Source organism: Trachurus japonicus, chromosome 9, assembly GCF_045865225.1.
Source record: "Trachurus japonicus isolate A0001 chromosome 9, Traja_1.0".
NCBI classification, from domain to species: Eukaryota; Metazoa; Chordata; class Actinopteri; order Carangiformes; family Carangidae; genus Trachurus; species Trachurus japonicus.
Window position 1 is genome coordinate 10,135,263 of NC_140915.1, and position 18,488 is coordinate 10,153,750.

The 18,488-nt window shown below is 41.8% G+C and overlaps 1 protein-coding gene across 2 annotated transcripts in view; it reads right to left on the reverse strand.

Annotated features, from left to right (window-relative positions):
* fras1 (Fraser extracellular matrix complex subunit 1) overlaps nucleotides 1-18,488 on the reverse strand; it is a 341,854-nt gene that overhangs the window by 19,308 nt on the left and 304,058 nt on the right. For both annotated transcript variants that reach the window (XM_085785897.1, XM_085785896.1), the window contains 10 exons: nucleotides 18,189-18,313; nucleotides 14,630-14,770; nucleotides 12,982-13,209; nucleotides 8,594-8,707; nucleotides 7,540-7,690; nucleotides 5,689-5,848; nucleotides 4,697-4,865; nucleotides 3,593-3,839; nucleotides 2,502-2,846; nucleotides 469-629 (listed from right to left, as the gene is read on the reverse strand). In XM_085785897.1, the coding sequence (XP_085642023.1) occupies nucleotides 469-629; nucleotides 2,502-2,846; nucleotides 3,593-3,839; nucleotides 4,697-4,865; nucleotides 5,689-5,848; nucleotides 7,540-7,690; nucleotides 8,594-8,707; nucleotides 12,982-13,209; nucleotides 14,630-14,770; nucleotides 18,189-18,313 (1,841 nt within the window). The remainder of the gene's footprint in view (nucleotides 1-468; nucleotides 630-2,501; nucleotides 2,847-3,592; nucleotides 3,840-4,696; nucleotides 4,866-5,688; nucleotides 5,849-7,539; nucleotides 7,691-8,593; nucleotides 8,708-12,981; nucleotides 13,210-14,629; nucleotides 14,771-18,188; nucleotides 18,314-18,488) is intronic.

The window sequence follows — 18,488 nt, forward strand, 5'->3', positions numbered from 1 at the left end:
GACTTTGTGAGAGCAGATGACCTGTTACACTGCAAAAACTCTCAAACTCTCTTTCCAAGAATATTTGTCTCATTTCTAGTCAAAACTAATCTCTTTCCACTTAAAATAAGACTCATCGCCCAAAATTAATTTATTAACTTGTTTTTAGTTAATTTTCACTTGTTTCAAACTGATTTTCAGTTGAAATAGGTAGAAAAATCTGCCAGTGAAGGCAAGTTTTTAGTGCTTGTCATAAGAAACTTGCTCCACTATCAGATTTTTCTACTTATTTCAATGAAAATCTGCTTGAAAGAAGTAAAAAGTGTCTACAAACAAGCTACTTCTTAATGTGTTGAGTCTTATTTTTTAGTATAATTGGATTTGTTTTGACTAGAAATGACATTTTGACGAGAAATAAGACAAATATTCTTGGTAAGATTTTGAGTTTTTGCAGTGTAGCAGTGTGCAGTGTCTCTCTGTCTCTCTCACCTCCTCAGTCTTTCCTGGTTTGAACTCCACCTTCTTGGAGCTGGGGATGTAGTCAACCCCCGGGCTGGCTGAGGCCGGGTCTGAAGGTCGAGTGGCGCACCACACGGACGTCAGCGAGGACAAGTCGCTGCCGAGCCGCAGGACTGGGATTTCAATTGTGCCTGAAGTGTGGAGGGAGGAGAAAAAAAAAAAAAGACAGAAAAGAAAAGAATGAAAGGCAGAAACGACTGAGTCAGGATTCCTGAGGCGTTCGTTCTGTCAGATGTCAAACGGAGACTTTGAGCGACCTTCGACGGACTCTGGTTCTGCCATTTGAAAGCCATTGCAGTCATGAACTAAATAGCAGCAGCAGAGCAAATTGACTGTGAAACTTAATTCCGCAGCGGCTAATTGCAGCGGATGTTCAATGAGGCACGGTTGATGCCTTTATTAAAGATATAAACCACGTCAGAGGAGGAGAGGAGGAGAGGGAGCTGGACAGAGAAGAAGAAGAGGAACTAAGCAGGACTAATATACGACATCATCTTTCAGGTTGAAATGCGACTCCGATGTGATTTCAGAGATTTGTAGCGGCTCTGTGTGACTGTGACTATCAGACCTCCTGCTTCCAGAGACAAAAATCAAAGAGACTGTGATGTTTAAGTGCTGTTGGTGTGTGATGCTTTAATGTGGTGTTTGTGATGTTTTGCAGGATTTCGCATCCATGGCAACAACAGCTATTGAACTGGACGGATGGTTAGAAACAGGCCAGAGAGTCAAGAGACAGACGGTTCATGTTCATGTTAAAGGGGAACTATGCAGGATTTTTAGCTTAAGAGCTCAAGAACTTTCATTTTGTGTTGATTTTGGCGACCCCTGTGGACAAAAGTGGTAATGTTTGCCGGCGAATCACGGCTCTAAACTCTTTTGACCACCAAACCGCAATCGTCCCAACATAAAATTTGAACCACCACAAAGTGAATGCATGTGTTATCATCTGTAATTATCATTAGGAAATTAATACAAACAATTTCTTTTGCATATTTGACCATGCATAATCAAAATAACATATTTGTTATTATACATATATATATGTATATTTTGATTATGCATGGCGAAAATACAAAGCGCAAGAAGCAGTGTTAGGCAAATTACTTTCGAAAGAACCGAGTCCGCGACACAAACGCTGTCTCTTGTTTATGACAGGTAAGACTACACAGATATACACGTCATAACATCGTATATGATATATAACGTTATCCACCGCTCCATGGATTGATTTCTCGCCGGCTGCGTTAAAAACAAATACACATGGCCGAGAGGAGGGTTAGCAACACAGAGGAAAAGAGACTGGACTTGCATAGTTCCCCTTTAAAATGAAAAGAGGCACTATTTGGCCTCCGTATTGATTTGATTTCATATGTGACGAAGATCTTCACAAGTTTGAAACGACTGCTTTAAGGTTTAAGTTTTAGTAAAGTGAAGGAAACCAACAAGAAATGAATCCTCAGACCGTTGGATCCAGCTCCAGGAACTCTCTTTTACTTCCTAATTTCCCCTCAGAGATCACTACTGTTTATATTCCTCTTTAGATAACGTACAGCCAATAATTAATGACGTGAAAACCGACTGTAGCTCAGTCATACATCAGTGTGTACTGCAGGGGTGTCCAAACTTTTTTGCAAAGAGGGCCAGATTTGGAACCGACCGTTCAGCCTGACATCTTTTGAACCATTAACATTAAATGCAAATGAACTATTTAATACATTTTTTTTTATTGCAAATGGCATTCTTTCCATTTCTTCACATAGAATATAAATAAATCTAAACAAGTTTTTACCAAAATCACTCTGCTTTTCATATTTGAAGACCACATAAAATGAATAACAAGTCTGTCTGGAAAAAAAAAACTTTCAGGAAGCTCAAACATATCTAGGTTCATTTGAAACATTGCGTATTATATTTTATATTATATTGAGAGATTTGAGATTTATTTTCACACACAGGCACACATCATCTGGGAAAATCTTAACATAGATAAAAACGACTCCTACCGGCATCTTCGCTGAAGGTGAAGGTGGCGTTCCCGAGGGACACGGTGGAGGCGTCGTTGGGTCCGTCGATCACGACCTTGGCCACCGCCACGTCCCCCATGCGGGCGTTGTCGGAGGCGTCCGACAGCACCAGCTCGAACTCCTCCGACAGCTCGTACTCGCTGTCGTCGATGAGCTTGATGTCGCAGGTGGTCATGCTGACGCCGGGGCCGAGGATGACGCGGTTGTCGCTGCTCATCCCGCGGCTCTTGTAGTCCGAGCCGGACTCGAGAGCGTGGAGGCTGCTGCCCTGAGCCGACTTGGCCACGGTGTAGCAGAGAGCGGACACGGTGCTGGAGGCGTCGCCTGGGGGGGAGGAGGGGCAATGAGGTATATGGTTAAAGGGATAGTTCAACAATTTGGCAAATTGCAGAGTCTTAGGAGTAGGTTCGTTAGGTTTAATTGTCGGTGCAAGCTATTTTTAGAACGGTGGAGCAGAGCCGCGAGCTGCTCAGAAGAGCTACGCTACGGTGGCTAATGGGATTTCTTGGTTTCCCTCATCAAACTCTTCAAATACACAATCCAACAACTCCAAAATGCTCTGGTGGACAAGTTGTGACCTGCACATTCACCACGCTATGAGATAATAACAGAGCGTTACCAGACAGAGTTGTTTTAGAGGGAAATTCATGAAAAACCGCTGATGTGTGTTCCCATCGGGAACAGTTTTTCATCAAGCAGTCTCTGTATTTCCCTCTAAAACAACTCTGTCTGGTAACGTTGTGTTATTATCTCACAGCGTGGTGAATGTGCAGGTCACAACTTGTCCACCAGAGCATTTTGGAGTTGTTGGATTGTGTATTTGATGAGTTTGATGAGGGACACCAAGAAATCCCATTAGCCTCCGTAGCGTAGCTCTGAACAGCTCGCCGCTCTGCTCCGCCGTTCTAAAAACAGCTTGCACCGACAATTAAAGGTAACATACTACCTACTGCTATGACTATAGGGATTATGACAATGGGCCAATTTGCCAAAAATATTGAACTTTCCCTTTAACACAAGGATAGTCAAATAGGTAATAACAGATGTCAGGATTGGACAGTGTTGGTCACCTTTTCGCTCGATGGGGACGTGGATGAATCCGGTGCTCTCGTTGACGTGGTAGGTCTTCTTGTCAAACTGCAGCGTGGGTTCGTCCTCGGTGTCGTTGATGTTGACGACGGCGCGCGTGTTCCCGCCCAGCAGCGCATACACGGGCATGCTCAGCTCCACGTTGAAGCTCTCGGTCCCCTCGAACACCTTGTCGTCGTTGATGACTATGGTGCACACCTTGGTGTCCTCGCGCTCATCAAACTGCACCTGTGAACAGAGGAAACGACATACAGCGTGTTTTTCAAAATAAAATCCAATCCACTTTATTCATATAGAAACATTTTCAAAACATAAACGTTCACCAACACTGCAAAAACTCAAAATCTTTCCCAGAATATTTGTCTTATTTCTTGTCAAAATGTCTAATTTCTAGTCAAAACTAAACTCTTTACACTTAGAATGAGACTCATCACCTAAAAATGTACTTGTTTTTATATCATTTCCGCTTGTTTCAAACTAATTTTTCACTTAAAATAAGTAGAAAAATCTGCCAGTGAAAGCAAGTTTTTTGTGCTTGTAATAAGAAAGAAAAACTTGATCCACTACCAGATTTTTCTACTTATTTCAAGTGAAAATATGCTTGAAAGAAGTAAAAAAGTGTCTAAAAACAAGCTACTTATTATGTGATGAGTCTTATTTTAAGTATAATGAGATTTGTTTTGACTAGAAATGACATCTTGACTAGAAATAAGGCAAATACTCTTTTAGTTTTTGCAGCGAAGGTGCTGCACAGTGATTTACATAAAAGACATAAAGCCCAAAATGGTAAGAAAATGTAATGAGGATTAAAAATAAAGAATAAAAAGGAATGAACACATTTGAAAATAACAATAAAAAAAGGAATAAAACAAGAGCAATTAAGAGCAAACAGATTAAAAATACAATAAAATGATAATAAAAAGACAAACAAGAACAGAAATCACACAACTCTCATGCTGAATTAAAAGCCAAGGAATAAAAGTAAGTTTAAAGACGTGATTTAAAAGTCGGTGGACATCTTTATTTCTAATGGCTAAACGACATGACAACATTAAGACAATAAGACATAGTCGGAGTTGGGTTACCTGTCCAGCATATTCCACGTAGTCCTGTTGGCCCGGTTGTGATCCGACGCTGCTGGTGGAGGTGGCGCCGCCCTGTTCGGTGCGGCAGAGCACGATGGCGTACTGGTTGAGGTTTCCTGTTCGCTTCACCGTCACCGCCACCGTGCCGGCCTTCTCGCTCACATTGTAGCTGTGGAACAATCACAGGAAGTGAAGGATTATTCTTAACGTTCTATATTTCACACTATATCACTGTTTTATTTTGAAAGGTAGATCCATAAAAAGATATGTCTAGCTGTAGTTTTTCATCTCCTCTCTCAGCTTCTTTCCGGAGCTCTAGTAGCAACAGGTCGGTGTCAGCCAATCAGAAGAGAGGAGGAGACTCTGAGCCTCTCTTCTGATTGGCTGACTGTTTTTTGAGTGATTCAATTAAAACATAAAGCAGATTTCAGAATAAAACACACTGATAAATCAAATTCTGCAAGTTGTTGGATGGTGGGTCCAGGTGGTAGTGGGCGGGGCTTTGGGTGACTGCTTAGTTGTGACATCACAAAGTGACAGGAAGTCCTGACGGCTGGTTTTAAGGCTCAGTTTCTGAATACAGGCTGTGTGCATTTCTCTGTGGACTGAGGCTTTGATACTTTCACAGTATTAATATAGAACCTAGAGCTGCTTTATAATCACACTACACATGGACATCTACCTTTATACTGTATGGAGCTTTAACACAAACATCTACCTTTATACTGTATGGAGCTTTAACACAAACATCTACCTTTATACTGTATGGAGCTTTAACACAAACATCTACCTTTATACTGTATGGAGCTTTAACACAAACATCTACCTTTATACTGTATGGAGTTTTAATACAAACATCTACCTTTATACCGTATGGAGCTTTAACACAAACATCTACCTTTATACTGTATGGAGCTTTAACACAAACATCTACCTTTATACTGTATGGAGCTTTGACACAAACATCTACCTTCTTCATACATGGTACAAACCTTTTGTGCTCAAAGCTGATGAGCGACCACTGGATGTGGAAGACGTTGTCACTGACCACGTTGGGTTTACTGTCCTTGACCAGGAACTTGAAGTTGTCCATGGTTTCCTGAACGTTCTCCTGGTGCAGCACGTAGCGGATCAGACCCACGTTGATGTCGGCTACAAGAGGAACAAGGTCGGATCAATCAATGAAAGATCAAACTGTGAAGTTCCCTGATTCAGTTAACACTCATGAAAGAGATGAAAGGAGACCATCAATCATCCATCACAGAGGTTGTCACTCTGACCTTCCAGTGTGGAGAGGGACAAACAGAAAGAGACCGTCCCGATGGGGATTGAGTCTTAATGACCAAAAGTTTTTTCGTGAAGAATGTATTTTGTGAAATAATGATTCTATAATTTGCTGCCTGCGGCCTCTCTCTGTTCCTTGAGAGAAATGAAGAACGCTTGAAAATGAAGATGAAAGTCATCATTGGCTCACAATTTGTGCTCATTTCTTCTTTCTACAGGAGGTTAGGGAGAATAAAAATACTTTGTAATTTGAGAGCAGGGAGCCAAAAAAAAAAAGAGGGATGAGAGCCCCTGCACCAGAAAACGGCAAAACAGACCTTCAGGAAGAAAAAAAAAAAAAAACAGGTAACAAAATATATGCACAAATACACACAGAACAAACAACATTATCTCATCGCACTTAGAGAGAGAGAGGATGTGTCAACAGTTCATATGAGCGAATCCTTCCTGCTTTATTCAGATTTTCTAAAATCTCCTTTAAGGCGTAAAAGGTTTATTTCGGTTATTGGATTTGTTATCATTAAGAAAATGATGTTTACAAGTTGCAAATCGTGAATTCAACACATCAAAGTGAGTGTTTCCAGCCGCTCTCCAGCCTGGAGGATCAACATTTCACAAAAGCGAGCTGACATTGATCCTTGGCTGCAGCCCAGAGGTGAAGATAAACAGGCTGCTCATTCATTGCAACTGCAAATTGGGCAAGCAGGAAAAAAAACAAGCAAACAAACACCAAAACACTCCCACACCTGCTGAGGTGCCTTTGAAGAAAACTTTCAGAGAAGAAACGACGGACAGACTGAACAAGCACAAGTTTTTTGTTGCTCCCGTTGCGTCCTCGACTCCTCAACTTTTCTCCTTCTCCAGCAGCTCTGACTTCAGACGTTTGGAAGAAAAACTCACAAACTTTGGTTTCAGATTCTGATAATAAAAATATTTCTTATCCAATTTTATCCTTATTTTAGCCTAGAAGTCTCGACGCACCCTAGCGGCAGCAAATATATTTGCTCTGCAGGTCAGTCTAGAAACGAGCCATAGGAACTTTTTGAGTCTCGAACACCGTTTGTGTTGACCAATCACAGCGCTCTATCTGTTTAGAGAGTCGTGGGGCGGGCTTAACGCGATGACGACATACTTGCAACGGTGAAAAAACATGACAAGATGGCTTTGGCAAAGGAATCGTTTGAATCGGCGTTGGCATCAACTTTGAAAGAATTAAACTTGTCATTTTCTTTAAAAGTTGAGCAAGAAACTGCACTGAAGTCATTCATTTTGAAGAAGGATGTATTTGGTGTTTTGCCGACGGGATATGGGAAAAATTTTATCTACGTCATCCTGCTCTTTGCTCCGATTGGTCGTAGCGCTACCCTATTGGTGCAGAGGCAGTTTGAAAGACAGCCTTCATCCCGCCCCCTGGATTGAGTCGAGGTCTACCGGTCGTTGCCAGACTATACATTTTAATGATATAGTCTGGCTTGTCAGGCTATCCTTATTTAGCATTTATAAAATATAAAAACACTAGCACCAGTAGTACGAAGCCAAACAGAAGGTGATCCTGGTACCTTGTGTGAAGGAGGTGACGGGGTTTCCAGGCTTCAGCTTGTTCTCCAGGAAGCCGTGCTTCGGCTCCGTGGTGACCTCATACACCAGCTGTCCGTCATCTGTGTCCGGGTCCATGGTCAGAAGCTCCTTCTTGCTGATCAGGTTTGTGGCCTGAGGGACATTGAACGCACCGTTACTCTTTTTTTTTTACATAAACACCGACATAAAAGTGAGCTCCTTTTTCTCCTCTACTGCTGATAAACAAAAAGGATTTCACGTAATCTTAAACGACCCGACCGCCATGTCGGCTCGGCTCCACCGCGTCGTTACGTGGTGTTTTCACAGATTTTATGCAAAATTAAGATGTGTCGCTTTTTTTTTCCCCCCAGAGCTCAAGTGTGTGGTTGAGTGGAGGGGCTGGTCTCCAGCTGTCGTTGTGATTCAAGTGTCCTTGAGACTGAATTGGTCAGTTACACCCACCTGGAGCATTAACGCCTCTCTAGGAGGTTTACCATCTGTCCATTTTCTTTGAGTTTGTGTATTTTAAAGGCCGATGAGCTCAGGGTATAAAAGCTGTGTTTGCTAGTTCATGTTATATACTTGTCTCTAAAAATGGCTGTCACCACTTCCACCCTAACAATCTGATAAAATCTTGATAAAGTGTTTAAGTCTTTGCTTTATTCCCAGTTGTTCAATGCTGTTGCAGGAGTTTAACATTGTGATAATTTGCCTCAGTGACTCAGTGATTAGTGGCCTTGACTTATAATAGAAATGAATGGGTTTGATTGTGATGAGCTCTTTACACCAGCAGGGGGAGTAAGTGGCTTATTTACCTAATGGTGATACTGCTCCTTTATGTTGCTGTTTCTCAGATACCTACAAATTATGTTTCAAGGAGTTTCATTCACACCTTTTCTGAAGTGTCCTTCTGTCAATGACCGATTAAAGTCAAGAAACTAGAAGATAAACTCCCTCTCTGGGCTCATCACTCCTATTTTAGACTCTTAAACATCCTAATATAACAGAACAAATCAAATTAGGGGATGTTTGGAAAAGTGTGACCAAGATTTGCACCTTGTTTTCCATGTATTCAAGCCACTGCAGGCCCAGGTTGGTGACAATACGAGGCGTGCCGTCGTCCACGGGGAGAATATCGATCTTGAACTTCTGGGGAGCAGCCGTCACGACCTGGAAAACACAAAGAGAAATCTAAAGTAAGTTTACAAAGATGTTGGATATTCCTTTTCTGGAGAGGTTAGAGGTGAGGGATGTGGTTTTAACATTGTATAACAAGGTAGATGTCCATGTGTAGTGTGATTATAAAGCAGCTCTAGGTTCTATATTAATACTGTGAAAGTATCAAAGTCTCAGTCCACAGAGAAATGCACACAGCCTGTATTCAGAAACTGAGCCTTAAAACCAGCCGTCAGGACTTCCTGTCACTTTGTGATGTCACAACAATGCAGTCACCCAAAGCCCCGCCCCCCACCATCCAACAACTCGCAGGATTTTTTGATATTTCTGAGTGTTTTATTCTGAAATCTGCTCTATTTTCTTATTGGATCACTCATTAAAGGAGCGGTATGTAAGAATGTGGCCAAAATTGTTGCTGCAGTCAAATTCAAAACATAGCAGCGCGTTGTTTCATTTCGCCACATTTCCTCCCTCTTTTCTAACTTTCACTTTGTAATTCTTCCCTTTAGCTTTAGCTCAAACTAACTAGACTATATGCTCACAACAGCAAGCTGTGTATCAAAAGGCAGAGCGACAAGCCGCTTATTTCTACCGTGTGATATCAAGGAAATATGACCATAATAACCGATAATAGAAAACAATCTTTTTTTTCACGATCTCGTTTTATCTCCCAGCCGTAGCTGCAGCTCAGTGGAAGCTTAACTGGCAACCCGGAGGCTGAAATGCCACTGACGCTGAGTCTCTGTGACATATTATTAGAATGAATTTACAGCCAATTGCTTTAGATTTCTTACATATTGTACCTTTAAACTGCAGCCAACCAGAAGCAAAGCACTGAGCCTCCTCTCTTCTGATTGGCTGACACCGACCTGTTATTATTAGAGCTCCAGAGAGAAGCTCGATATGAGAGACGGGATGGAAAACTTCACTATGGATCAACACTTCACATAAAAGACAGGAGAAGACTAAAAGGATAGGACCTTGGAGACATTTTTTTTTTTATATCTCCAACGTTCTTGTTAAAGTGTCACACAAAAAAAACATTTTCATTTCCACCACCATGGAAACAACTTTGTTTTTTATTGAACCGGGTTCTGAGTTAATCTGTCCCTCAGGTTTTACAGTACAGACATGAGGCCGACTGCCCTAGTGGATAGTGACATTCACTTCGCTTCATGAATGTCACAGGCACAGAAACAAGCTCTACTGGTTATTACTTTATGGATTGAGGATGTAAAAATCAGACAAACCGCTTCAATATTACTAGTTACAACATCTCGTCTGCCGGTTATACGGTACATGAGGGAATATTGGAGCGAGCGGCAGCAGCCTGTCATCACCGGAGATGCCGTTAAGGCCAACTTTGACATGTGCCCTTTGAAAGATGCATTCATCCACACGGTTTATAGGAGCTCATACATTATTTAATAACAGAGCGGCGGCTCCGGTGGGAAAAAAAAAAAAATTCACCTCAGACGCTCGCGGCAGTAAGACAGAAAACCATCATCGGACCCATGCACAGAGCACACGTGTGACCACTGAAGCAAAAGTCCTCAGGTGATGGAAAAGATAATAAACACCGGCCTGAGAAGTGTGTTTCTGTGTGTGTATGTGTTTCTGTGTGTGTGTGTGTGTGTGTGATGGTTGATATCAATATTTTCCTGCTGTCATTCAATTTAATCATAAGAACTATTAGTGGAGAGACAGCAGGTGGTGGAGGGGGCAGCTGAGAGGGACGGCTAAATTGACAAGCGGAGGAGTCAATTCGCCCTGAGGGTTGCTCATAACTACCACCATAAAGCTGACATTAACAGCACACACACACACACATGCGCTCACACACACTCATTGCCGTCCTTGTGAGGACCCTCGTCTAATCCCCACTAAACCAGTGGCTTCTGCTCGAGCCCAGAAAATAACCACTGGACCACGAGGCCATGGCGGGATGAGTCTGAGGGATTTATGAGCTCAGTTTACCAGGACGGGAAACAGGAAAATACTGAATTCTGCTACACAAGTTTTAAGGCTTTTTCTCCAGTTCTCCAAGTTTCACATCTGCAGGTTTCTAAAAAATACTTAGGGGGTATCATCATCATCCTCATAATCAAAACATGCTGTCATTTTCCAAAGACTTTCTAACTTTTCTTAAAGGTACATTGTGTAGGAATTACTCCCATCTAGCGTTGCGGTTGTATATCGCAAGCAACTCAATCGTATTTTTCGTGCTGCATTCACGTGAAATTGGGCAGACTGCAGACGGACGACAGCCGCTGCAGGTAACGGCATAAACAAGCCTCTATGTAAACAAGTGGTCCGTCAGCAGGAGGCAAAACAATACACGTGACAATATGTTGTCATGGCGATGTCGTATTGTTTACCTGACCCACGTTTTACCGTCTTTCTCTCGACTTCTGTGACTAAAATGACATCTGGTTTGTTACCGACAGCGGCCGTCTGCCCGACTGCAGGTGAATGCAGCATCAGTGTAACGCTCCGTTCCTCCTCACTGCGTTACCGTGGTGACTTTTCACAGACGCCACCTCGACCTGAGCCGACAGCTCCGGCGTCTCCGCTGAGTTTCCGTGGTTTCCTACCGTCACGCTGCCACTGAACGTAAAAACATGGCGACACCACATGGCAGCCAGCACCGAGCTTACCCGCTCCATGGAGATATGAATGATATGAACGGATAATTCAGAGCTGAAAGGAACACTTCAGTTTGTTGATGGGGGGGATTACTGATTAATGAAAAACAGACTTTTGGACGAAATAATCGATTTTCAAGAATAGATAACAGGAGAAGTTACACAATGTCCCTTTAAAGGTCCAAACTTTCCAAGAATATCCTAACTGATTGCCCTTTCATTTTGAAAATGTCCTTACTTTGCAAAAGTGTCATTGCTCGACAGAAAAAAAAATCACCTCACCTACTCCAAGTGTCACTTGTCAAATAAAAGTCCTCACTTTGCAGTAGTGTCCTAATGTTTCACCTATTTCCTCACTTTCCACAACCATCCTAACTTTGACAAAATGTCCTGGCTTTTCAAAAAAAAAAAAAAAAAAAGTTCTCACTTTCCAAAATGTCATTGCTTTTCAAAAATATCATCTTTTTCTATTCGTACCATCCTTTTTAAAAGATGTCCTAACCTTCCACAAATGTTCGCCAGTTTCCAAAATGACCTCCCTATTTAAAATGCCCTTACTTTAAAAAATCGTGTTCACTTTCCAGCGTAATGTGACAGACCAGTGGTTGAAGCATAAAACACATCTATCTTAAAGCAGAAGTAAGTGATATATTTGTGTTAATATAAGTCTTAAATAGTTATATCTTCCGACAGCAATCACTTACATAGAGTGTTTGGTCTGAAACACGGGTCTGTCAGTCACTCTGCTCTGCTCTGAGCCCAGGAGAAAACATTTATCGTATCCTACAGTTTTTATCCAATGAGGAGAGAGAACGGCATGCAGGGCTGTGTGTGCAGCCAAGGAACGCCGTGAATGTGGCGACGTAGGGACGAGGACTGTTATGGTGCGTTCAAGGAAACTCGTATTTTTCCGACCGTGAAGTGGTACCAGTTCGATCTGGTACGAGTTCACCGGTCAGAAGTTACGAGTGGCCGTTATAGTGACTTTCACCGGTAAAACAGGTCGGAAAAACACGAGTGGGTTGCCTGGAACGCTACAAAGTCGTAAGTTGTGACTTGAAGCTGTAATTTACGATTTCAAAAGCCTGCCTGGAACGCAGCATTAGCGAAAACGACCGGACCACTTACTTCTGCTTTAACTGTCCTGTCTAATAAAGAAATAAAAATTGCCTTAAAAAAATTAACTTAGCAAAAAATGTATTAACTTTCCAAGAATGTCCTCACTTTTAAAAAAGGTCCTCACTCTGTAGTTTTATGACCGAGTCCCCACAAAGACAGACAAATAAGAACACACACACACACGCAAAATGCTGATTCACAACTCCTGTCATAAAAAAAAAGGTCAGAGCAGTGGCTACCCACACACACACACACACACACACACACACACACACACACACACACACACAAACAGACACACAAACACTGACCTTCGCACACACACACAGAGAGTCAGACTCCCACCAATGCCCTAACTCTTCTAATTCAATCATCTAGCTGCAATAAAAATGACAGGAAGCTCCCTGACACACACACACACACTACAAATTTGGCCTTTGTGTTGTCGTAAAAATGACACACACACACACACACACACACACACACACGGACAGATGCGGTCACCTCTTTGCCGCCCTCCTCCACCATGAAGAGCAGGTTGGTGCCGTCGGCCACGGAGAAGGTGAAGCGGTCCTTGAGCGAGTTGGAGCCGTCGTGGTTGTAGCTGATGCGGTTCTGGTAGACGTCGTCCATGGTGAAGCTGCCGGTCTGGCGGTAGTGCTGCCCGTTGCTCGTGCGCTCGATGGTGCCGTGGCGAGGGGGCTGGACGACGGTGAAGACGATGGACTCCGCCTGGATCCAAAGAAAGAGCGAAGGTTTGAAAGCGTTAACATCTCAGATTGTATATATATCATCCAGTTGCTGTTAGTCCTTTAGCGGGAAAATCTCTAATTGCAGTGAAGCGAGGCCGGTCAGACTCTACGAGAGTTTGTCCAACAAAACAGGAAATTGCAATAATCACATAATCCCTCCTGGAGTGGACTGCACATCACATCACAGATTGATGGAATTAACAGTGTAAGACTCTTTCTTTAAAGCAACTGAAAATAAGATTTGGAAAGTTGTTGTTACTCAGCAAAAAAAAATCTGTTACGGGAACAGATGGTTACACGAATATTAAAACCAAAAGCCGACCTAATAAATGTAAATGTAAATGTACTTTATTTATACAGCCCTTTACAACAATCCTTTCGGTGTACCAAAGTGCTTTACAGCAGATAATAAAAAGAAGAATAAATAAAAACAATTAAAAACAATAAAACAAGTGAAAGCAATAAAATACAGCAAAATCGAATAAGTTAAAAATAAGATTAAATAAGATAAAAGTGTCATCACGCTACTGGGTATTAACAGCCATCCTAAATAAATAGGTTTTTAGCCTGGATTTGAAGAGGCCCAGGTCAGAAATGAGACGCATCTCGGCGGGGAACTTATTCCAGATCCTGGGAGCAGCAACAGAAAAGGCTCGGGGCGGCAGTGGCTCAGGTGGTAGAGCGGGTCGTCCAATGATCAGGTTTGAATCCCGCTCTCTCCCGGTTGCTGCCATAGTGTCCTTGGGCAAGACACCTTACCCACCTTGCTCCTGATGGGTCGTGGTTAGCGCCTTGCATGGCAGCTTCCGCCATCAGTGTGTGAATGTGTGTGTGACTGTACTGTAAAGCGCTTTGAGTATCGTTCAGGTATAGTAAAGCGCTATATAAATACAGACCATTTACCATTTTTACCATTTACCCCACTGTTTATATTTTGACCGAGGCACTTCCAGCTGAAGTTGGTTAGTTGACCTCAGAGCTCGACCAGGATTTCGGGCGGTTAAAAGCTCAGATAAATAAGATGGGGCGAGGCTGTTAAGAGCTTTAAAAACAAACATTAAAAGTTTTAAAATCAATTCTATAAAGGACAGGAAGCCAATGAAGGAAGTTAAGAACAGGAGTGATGTGCACACGTCTGTTAGTGTTGGTTAAAAGACGGGCAGCAGCGTTTTGCACAAGTTGAAGGCGACTAAATAAGAGAAGACTGGGAGACGCCGACATAAAGTGCATTGCAGTAGTCTAATCTTGAACTGATTAGAGCATGGGTGGCTTTCTCAAAGTCGTGACGGCTTAAAAACATTTTAACTTTAGCCAGAAGACGTAACTGGAAAAAACTAGTCCTGCCCACATTGCTGATTTGTTTGTCAAACAAATACAAATACATAAACAAACAGTGTCACCTCAGTGTCGGCGTCCGTGGCCTTCAGCTCAAACTCGGTGATGGTCTTCCTCACGCCCTCCTGGACCCTCATCCCCGGGACCTGGAGCAGAGGCAGCGAGTCGTCCACGGGTTTGATGGTGATGTAGAACGTCTGGGCGACCTGAAGGAAACACACACACATGAGGCCACGATGAAGCTCGTTGATGGATTTATTTGAGTTCGATGCAATATTTACAGGTATAATGTTGTGCTCAAAACATAGCAACTTTGGATACGCAGCTGATTTGTATTCACACTCATATCAACATGCACTGGATGTGTTTGTGCACTGAATGAGAACTGGATCTTGTCTCCAAACATTTGGTTTGAAGCTGCTTTAGGACGGGATTTTTTTATTCAAAGTCGAAGAATGAAAGAGAGCAACAACTACAGCGACAAAAACCTCCTGAATCTGACCTTCAAAATATCATTGGATTATATGTCACACAATCTCAAAAAACTTTATTTTAACTTTATTTCCTATAGCAATGCTAATATATATATATATATATATATATATATGTATATATATGTATATATATACTATATGAATAAATGATGGATTTAGCATTTATAAACAAGTTATTTAGATGTCAGTGGTTCATTAGATCATTTATTAAAGCAGAAGTAAGTGATATATTTGTGTTAATATAAGTCTTAAATAGTTATATCTTCCGACAGCAATCACTTACATAGAGTGTTTGGACTGAAACACGGGTCTGTTAGTCACTCTGCTCTGCTCTGAGCCGAGGAGAAAACATTTATCGTATCCTACAGTTTTTATCCAATGAGGAGAGAGAACGGCATGCAGGGCTGTGTGTGCAGCCAAGGAACGCCGTGAATGTGGCGACGTAGGGACGAGGACTGTTATGGTGCGTTCAAGGAAACTCGTATTTTTCCGACCGTGAAGTGGTACCAGTTCGATCTGGTACGAGTTCACCGGTCGGAAGTTACGAGTGGCCGTTATAGTGACTTTCACCGGTAAAACAGGTCGGAAAAACACGAGTGGGTTGCCTGGAACGCTACAAAGTCGTAAGTTGTGACTTGAAGCTGTAATTTACGATTTCAAAAGCCTGCCTGGAACGCAGCATTAGCGAAAACGACCGGACCACTTACTTCTGCTTTAAGTGTCAGTAAATGATTAACAAACTTTAAATAAATATTTATGCTTTATGATTTAGACATTTACTACTTGATTAGTGAGTGTGTCAACAATTGTGTTTGTTTTATCAACACTTACAGTATTGATACTGCAAGTCATGATTGATCCAGATTGTTAGGTATTGTAAGTACTTTATAAAACATCAAAAACATATCTTTTAACGCATTATAGATTATTTTATTTAACATTTATGACTGTGTTTATAAGTCAATACATAGCTAGGATGAATGAACTAATGCTTTCAAGTGCACAGTTATTATAAAGTGTTACTGGTTGCTCTTATTAGCTTGTTTAATTATTTGATATGAGACTCAGATGATTTGTTAAGTCATTTTCAATGCATTTCATTTGCAGCAGTGGGGCTGAATGTGTAAAATAAAACCTGTCACGGGCTGAGTTTATTTCACTGTGGTGAGAAAAACTGTCGTCACTTTCTATTCTGCACGACACCTCGTCTGTAACATGAAAGATATAAAACTCACAAAACTGCAGTCACAGACTCTTCTCCTTCTGTAATATCACTTGAAAATGCTAAATAACTCGTTTTTTAATTCAAACCACTCACTCATTCACTCACTCACTCACTAAATGCAGCCACTCCAACTTGGAGAGCTGAGAGTTAACACCAAACCCACTTCACAAACACCAACCACTACAACGTCCACAAAAGCCTCCACACACTGCAGTCAGCTAGGCGTGAAGGCCAAATGACCTTTTTCACATGTTTACTCAAGTCCTTGTGGTTCTCATTAGTTGGGATTAGCAAGGCAGATTTATGCATGAGGAGGACTGTGGGGGGAGGGGAGGGGAGGGGAGTGGGGTAGCACTTCCTCACCGCTCAGAAAGCTTAAAGTTCATTACATTTGGTATATATTCATTCATATTATCTATATTTTATATTATATAGTAGCATCAGAAAACTCCCCTTACTTACTGTAGCCTTTACATTAAAAGGGTCGTTGCTGAATATTTCAGGTTTTTAGAAAGAAGGAAGAAGTTTTAATTTGACTTATTTAAGACTAAATTCAACTTGGTCCCAAATCCCATTAAAAAGTTGGACATGTTTCCTGCTTTATCTTCAGGGATCACATGACCTGGTTCTGTCCCGGGCTGATTAAAGATGTAGAGCAGCAGGTGACCTCGTGTGTTCTGCAGGTGAATTTCTTAAAATATATTTTTCAATTCAGTGGTCCAAAAAGACCTTGTGAAGTCAAACATTTCGTAAAGGGATAGTTCAACATTTTGGCAAAAATTTGCCTATTGCCATAATAGGAGTAGGTTTATTACCTTTAATTGTCTGTGCAAGCTTTTTTTCTTTTTTTAGATCAGGGTTTCCTGCAAAACTCATCAAATACACAATCCAACAACGCCAAAATGCTCTCATGAAGAAGTTATGACCTGCACATTCACCACGCTATGTCAAATAACACACACTGCCCAGCAGCCGTGTCTGAAATCTAGTTTTGGCTATGCATTTGCCTCTAAAACAACTCTTTCTGGTAACGTTCTGTTATTATTTCATAGCGTGGTGAACGTGCAGGTCACAACTCGTCCATTAGAGTATTTCAGAGTTGTTGGATTGTGTATTTGATGAGTTTGATGAGGTAAAGGCGAAAGTAGGCACAACTCGCGTCTCTGCCCCGCCGATCTAAAAACAGCTTGCACCAACAATGTCAGCAAGGTAATGAACCTAATCCTAAAACTGTAGGGATTTGCCAACATGTTGAACTATCGCTTCAAGTGGTTCACGGGCTATGTTTTTTAAGATATTTGCGTCAGAAATGATCAGCACGACATTTAAAAAGTGAATGTGGATGAAGTTTCTGGTCGTCCTGGTCGCTGCCCTGGGGTGTAGCTACATTTCACCAGGTATCAGCAGCTGATTCACTCTCAAACATGGAAAAGATCGGCTTTAAGAGTCAATCGTCAACTATTAATAGTAGGACTGGGTAATTAAACAAAAATGAATGTAAAAACCAACATTCAGAACCTGTAACCAACAAAATAATCGTAATTAATTGTGACGTCGAGATCATTTTTATGCTACAAACATACGACCAATAGTTTCTGTGCAGTGTACAGTAAAGACATTGTTGATGATCAATACTCCTCTGTGAAAGCTCACCAGTTGTAACTCCTACTGGTTTGTGCTCAGAGGTTTTATTTTATGAGTTTGAGGTTGAGAGGTTGAGATGATCACAGAGTCACCGTGCACCGCCAAGAATCATCAATACGCTGCGACAGAAGGCGGCGAACTACAGGGTGTGTGGTCAATCTGAACCCAAACCACCTTTTCATTAGAGCCTCGACGCTCAAGGTCAAACATCAAGGTCTTAGTGACCCCCAGAATCTTCTTTCTCTTTCTTTCATCACTCACCTCGTTCGTCCCGTCGGACACGGTGAAGGAGAACTGGTCGGCGTGTTTCTCCTCTTCGCTGGTGTGGACGTACTGGACGCTGCGAGACGCCAGGTCGGCCTGAGTGAAGGTGTTGATCCTGGTTCCTGTTTGGGGGGAAGAAAAGAAGAGCCTGTCGTTAGAACAATCAATCAGCAAAAACAAAATAAGCAAAAACTACTTCCTGCCTCCTATAATTAAGACGTCCACTCTCTTGTTTTCTGTCTAATTCTTCAGCGTCTCTTCCCATTATAAGTTTTGCTTTTTTATCTTTTCTATTTT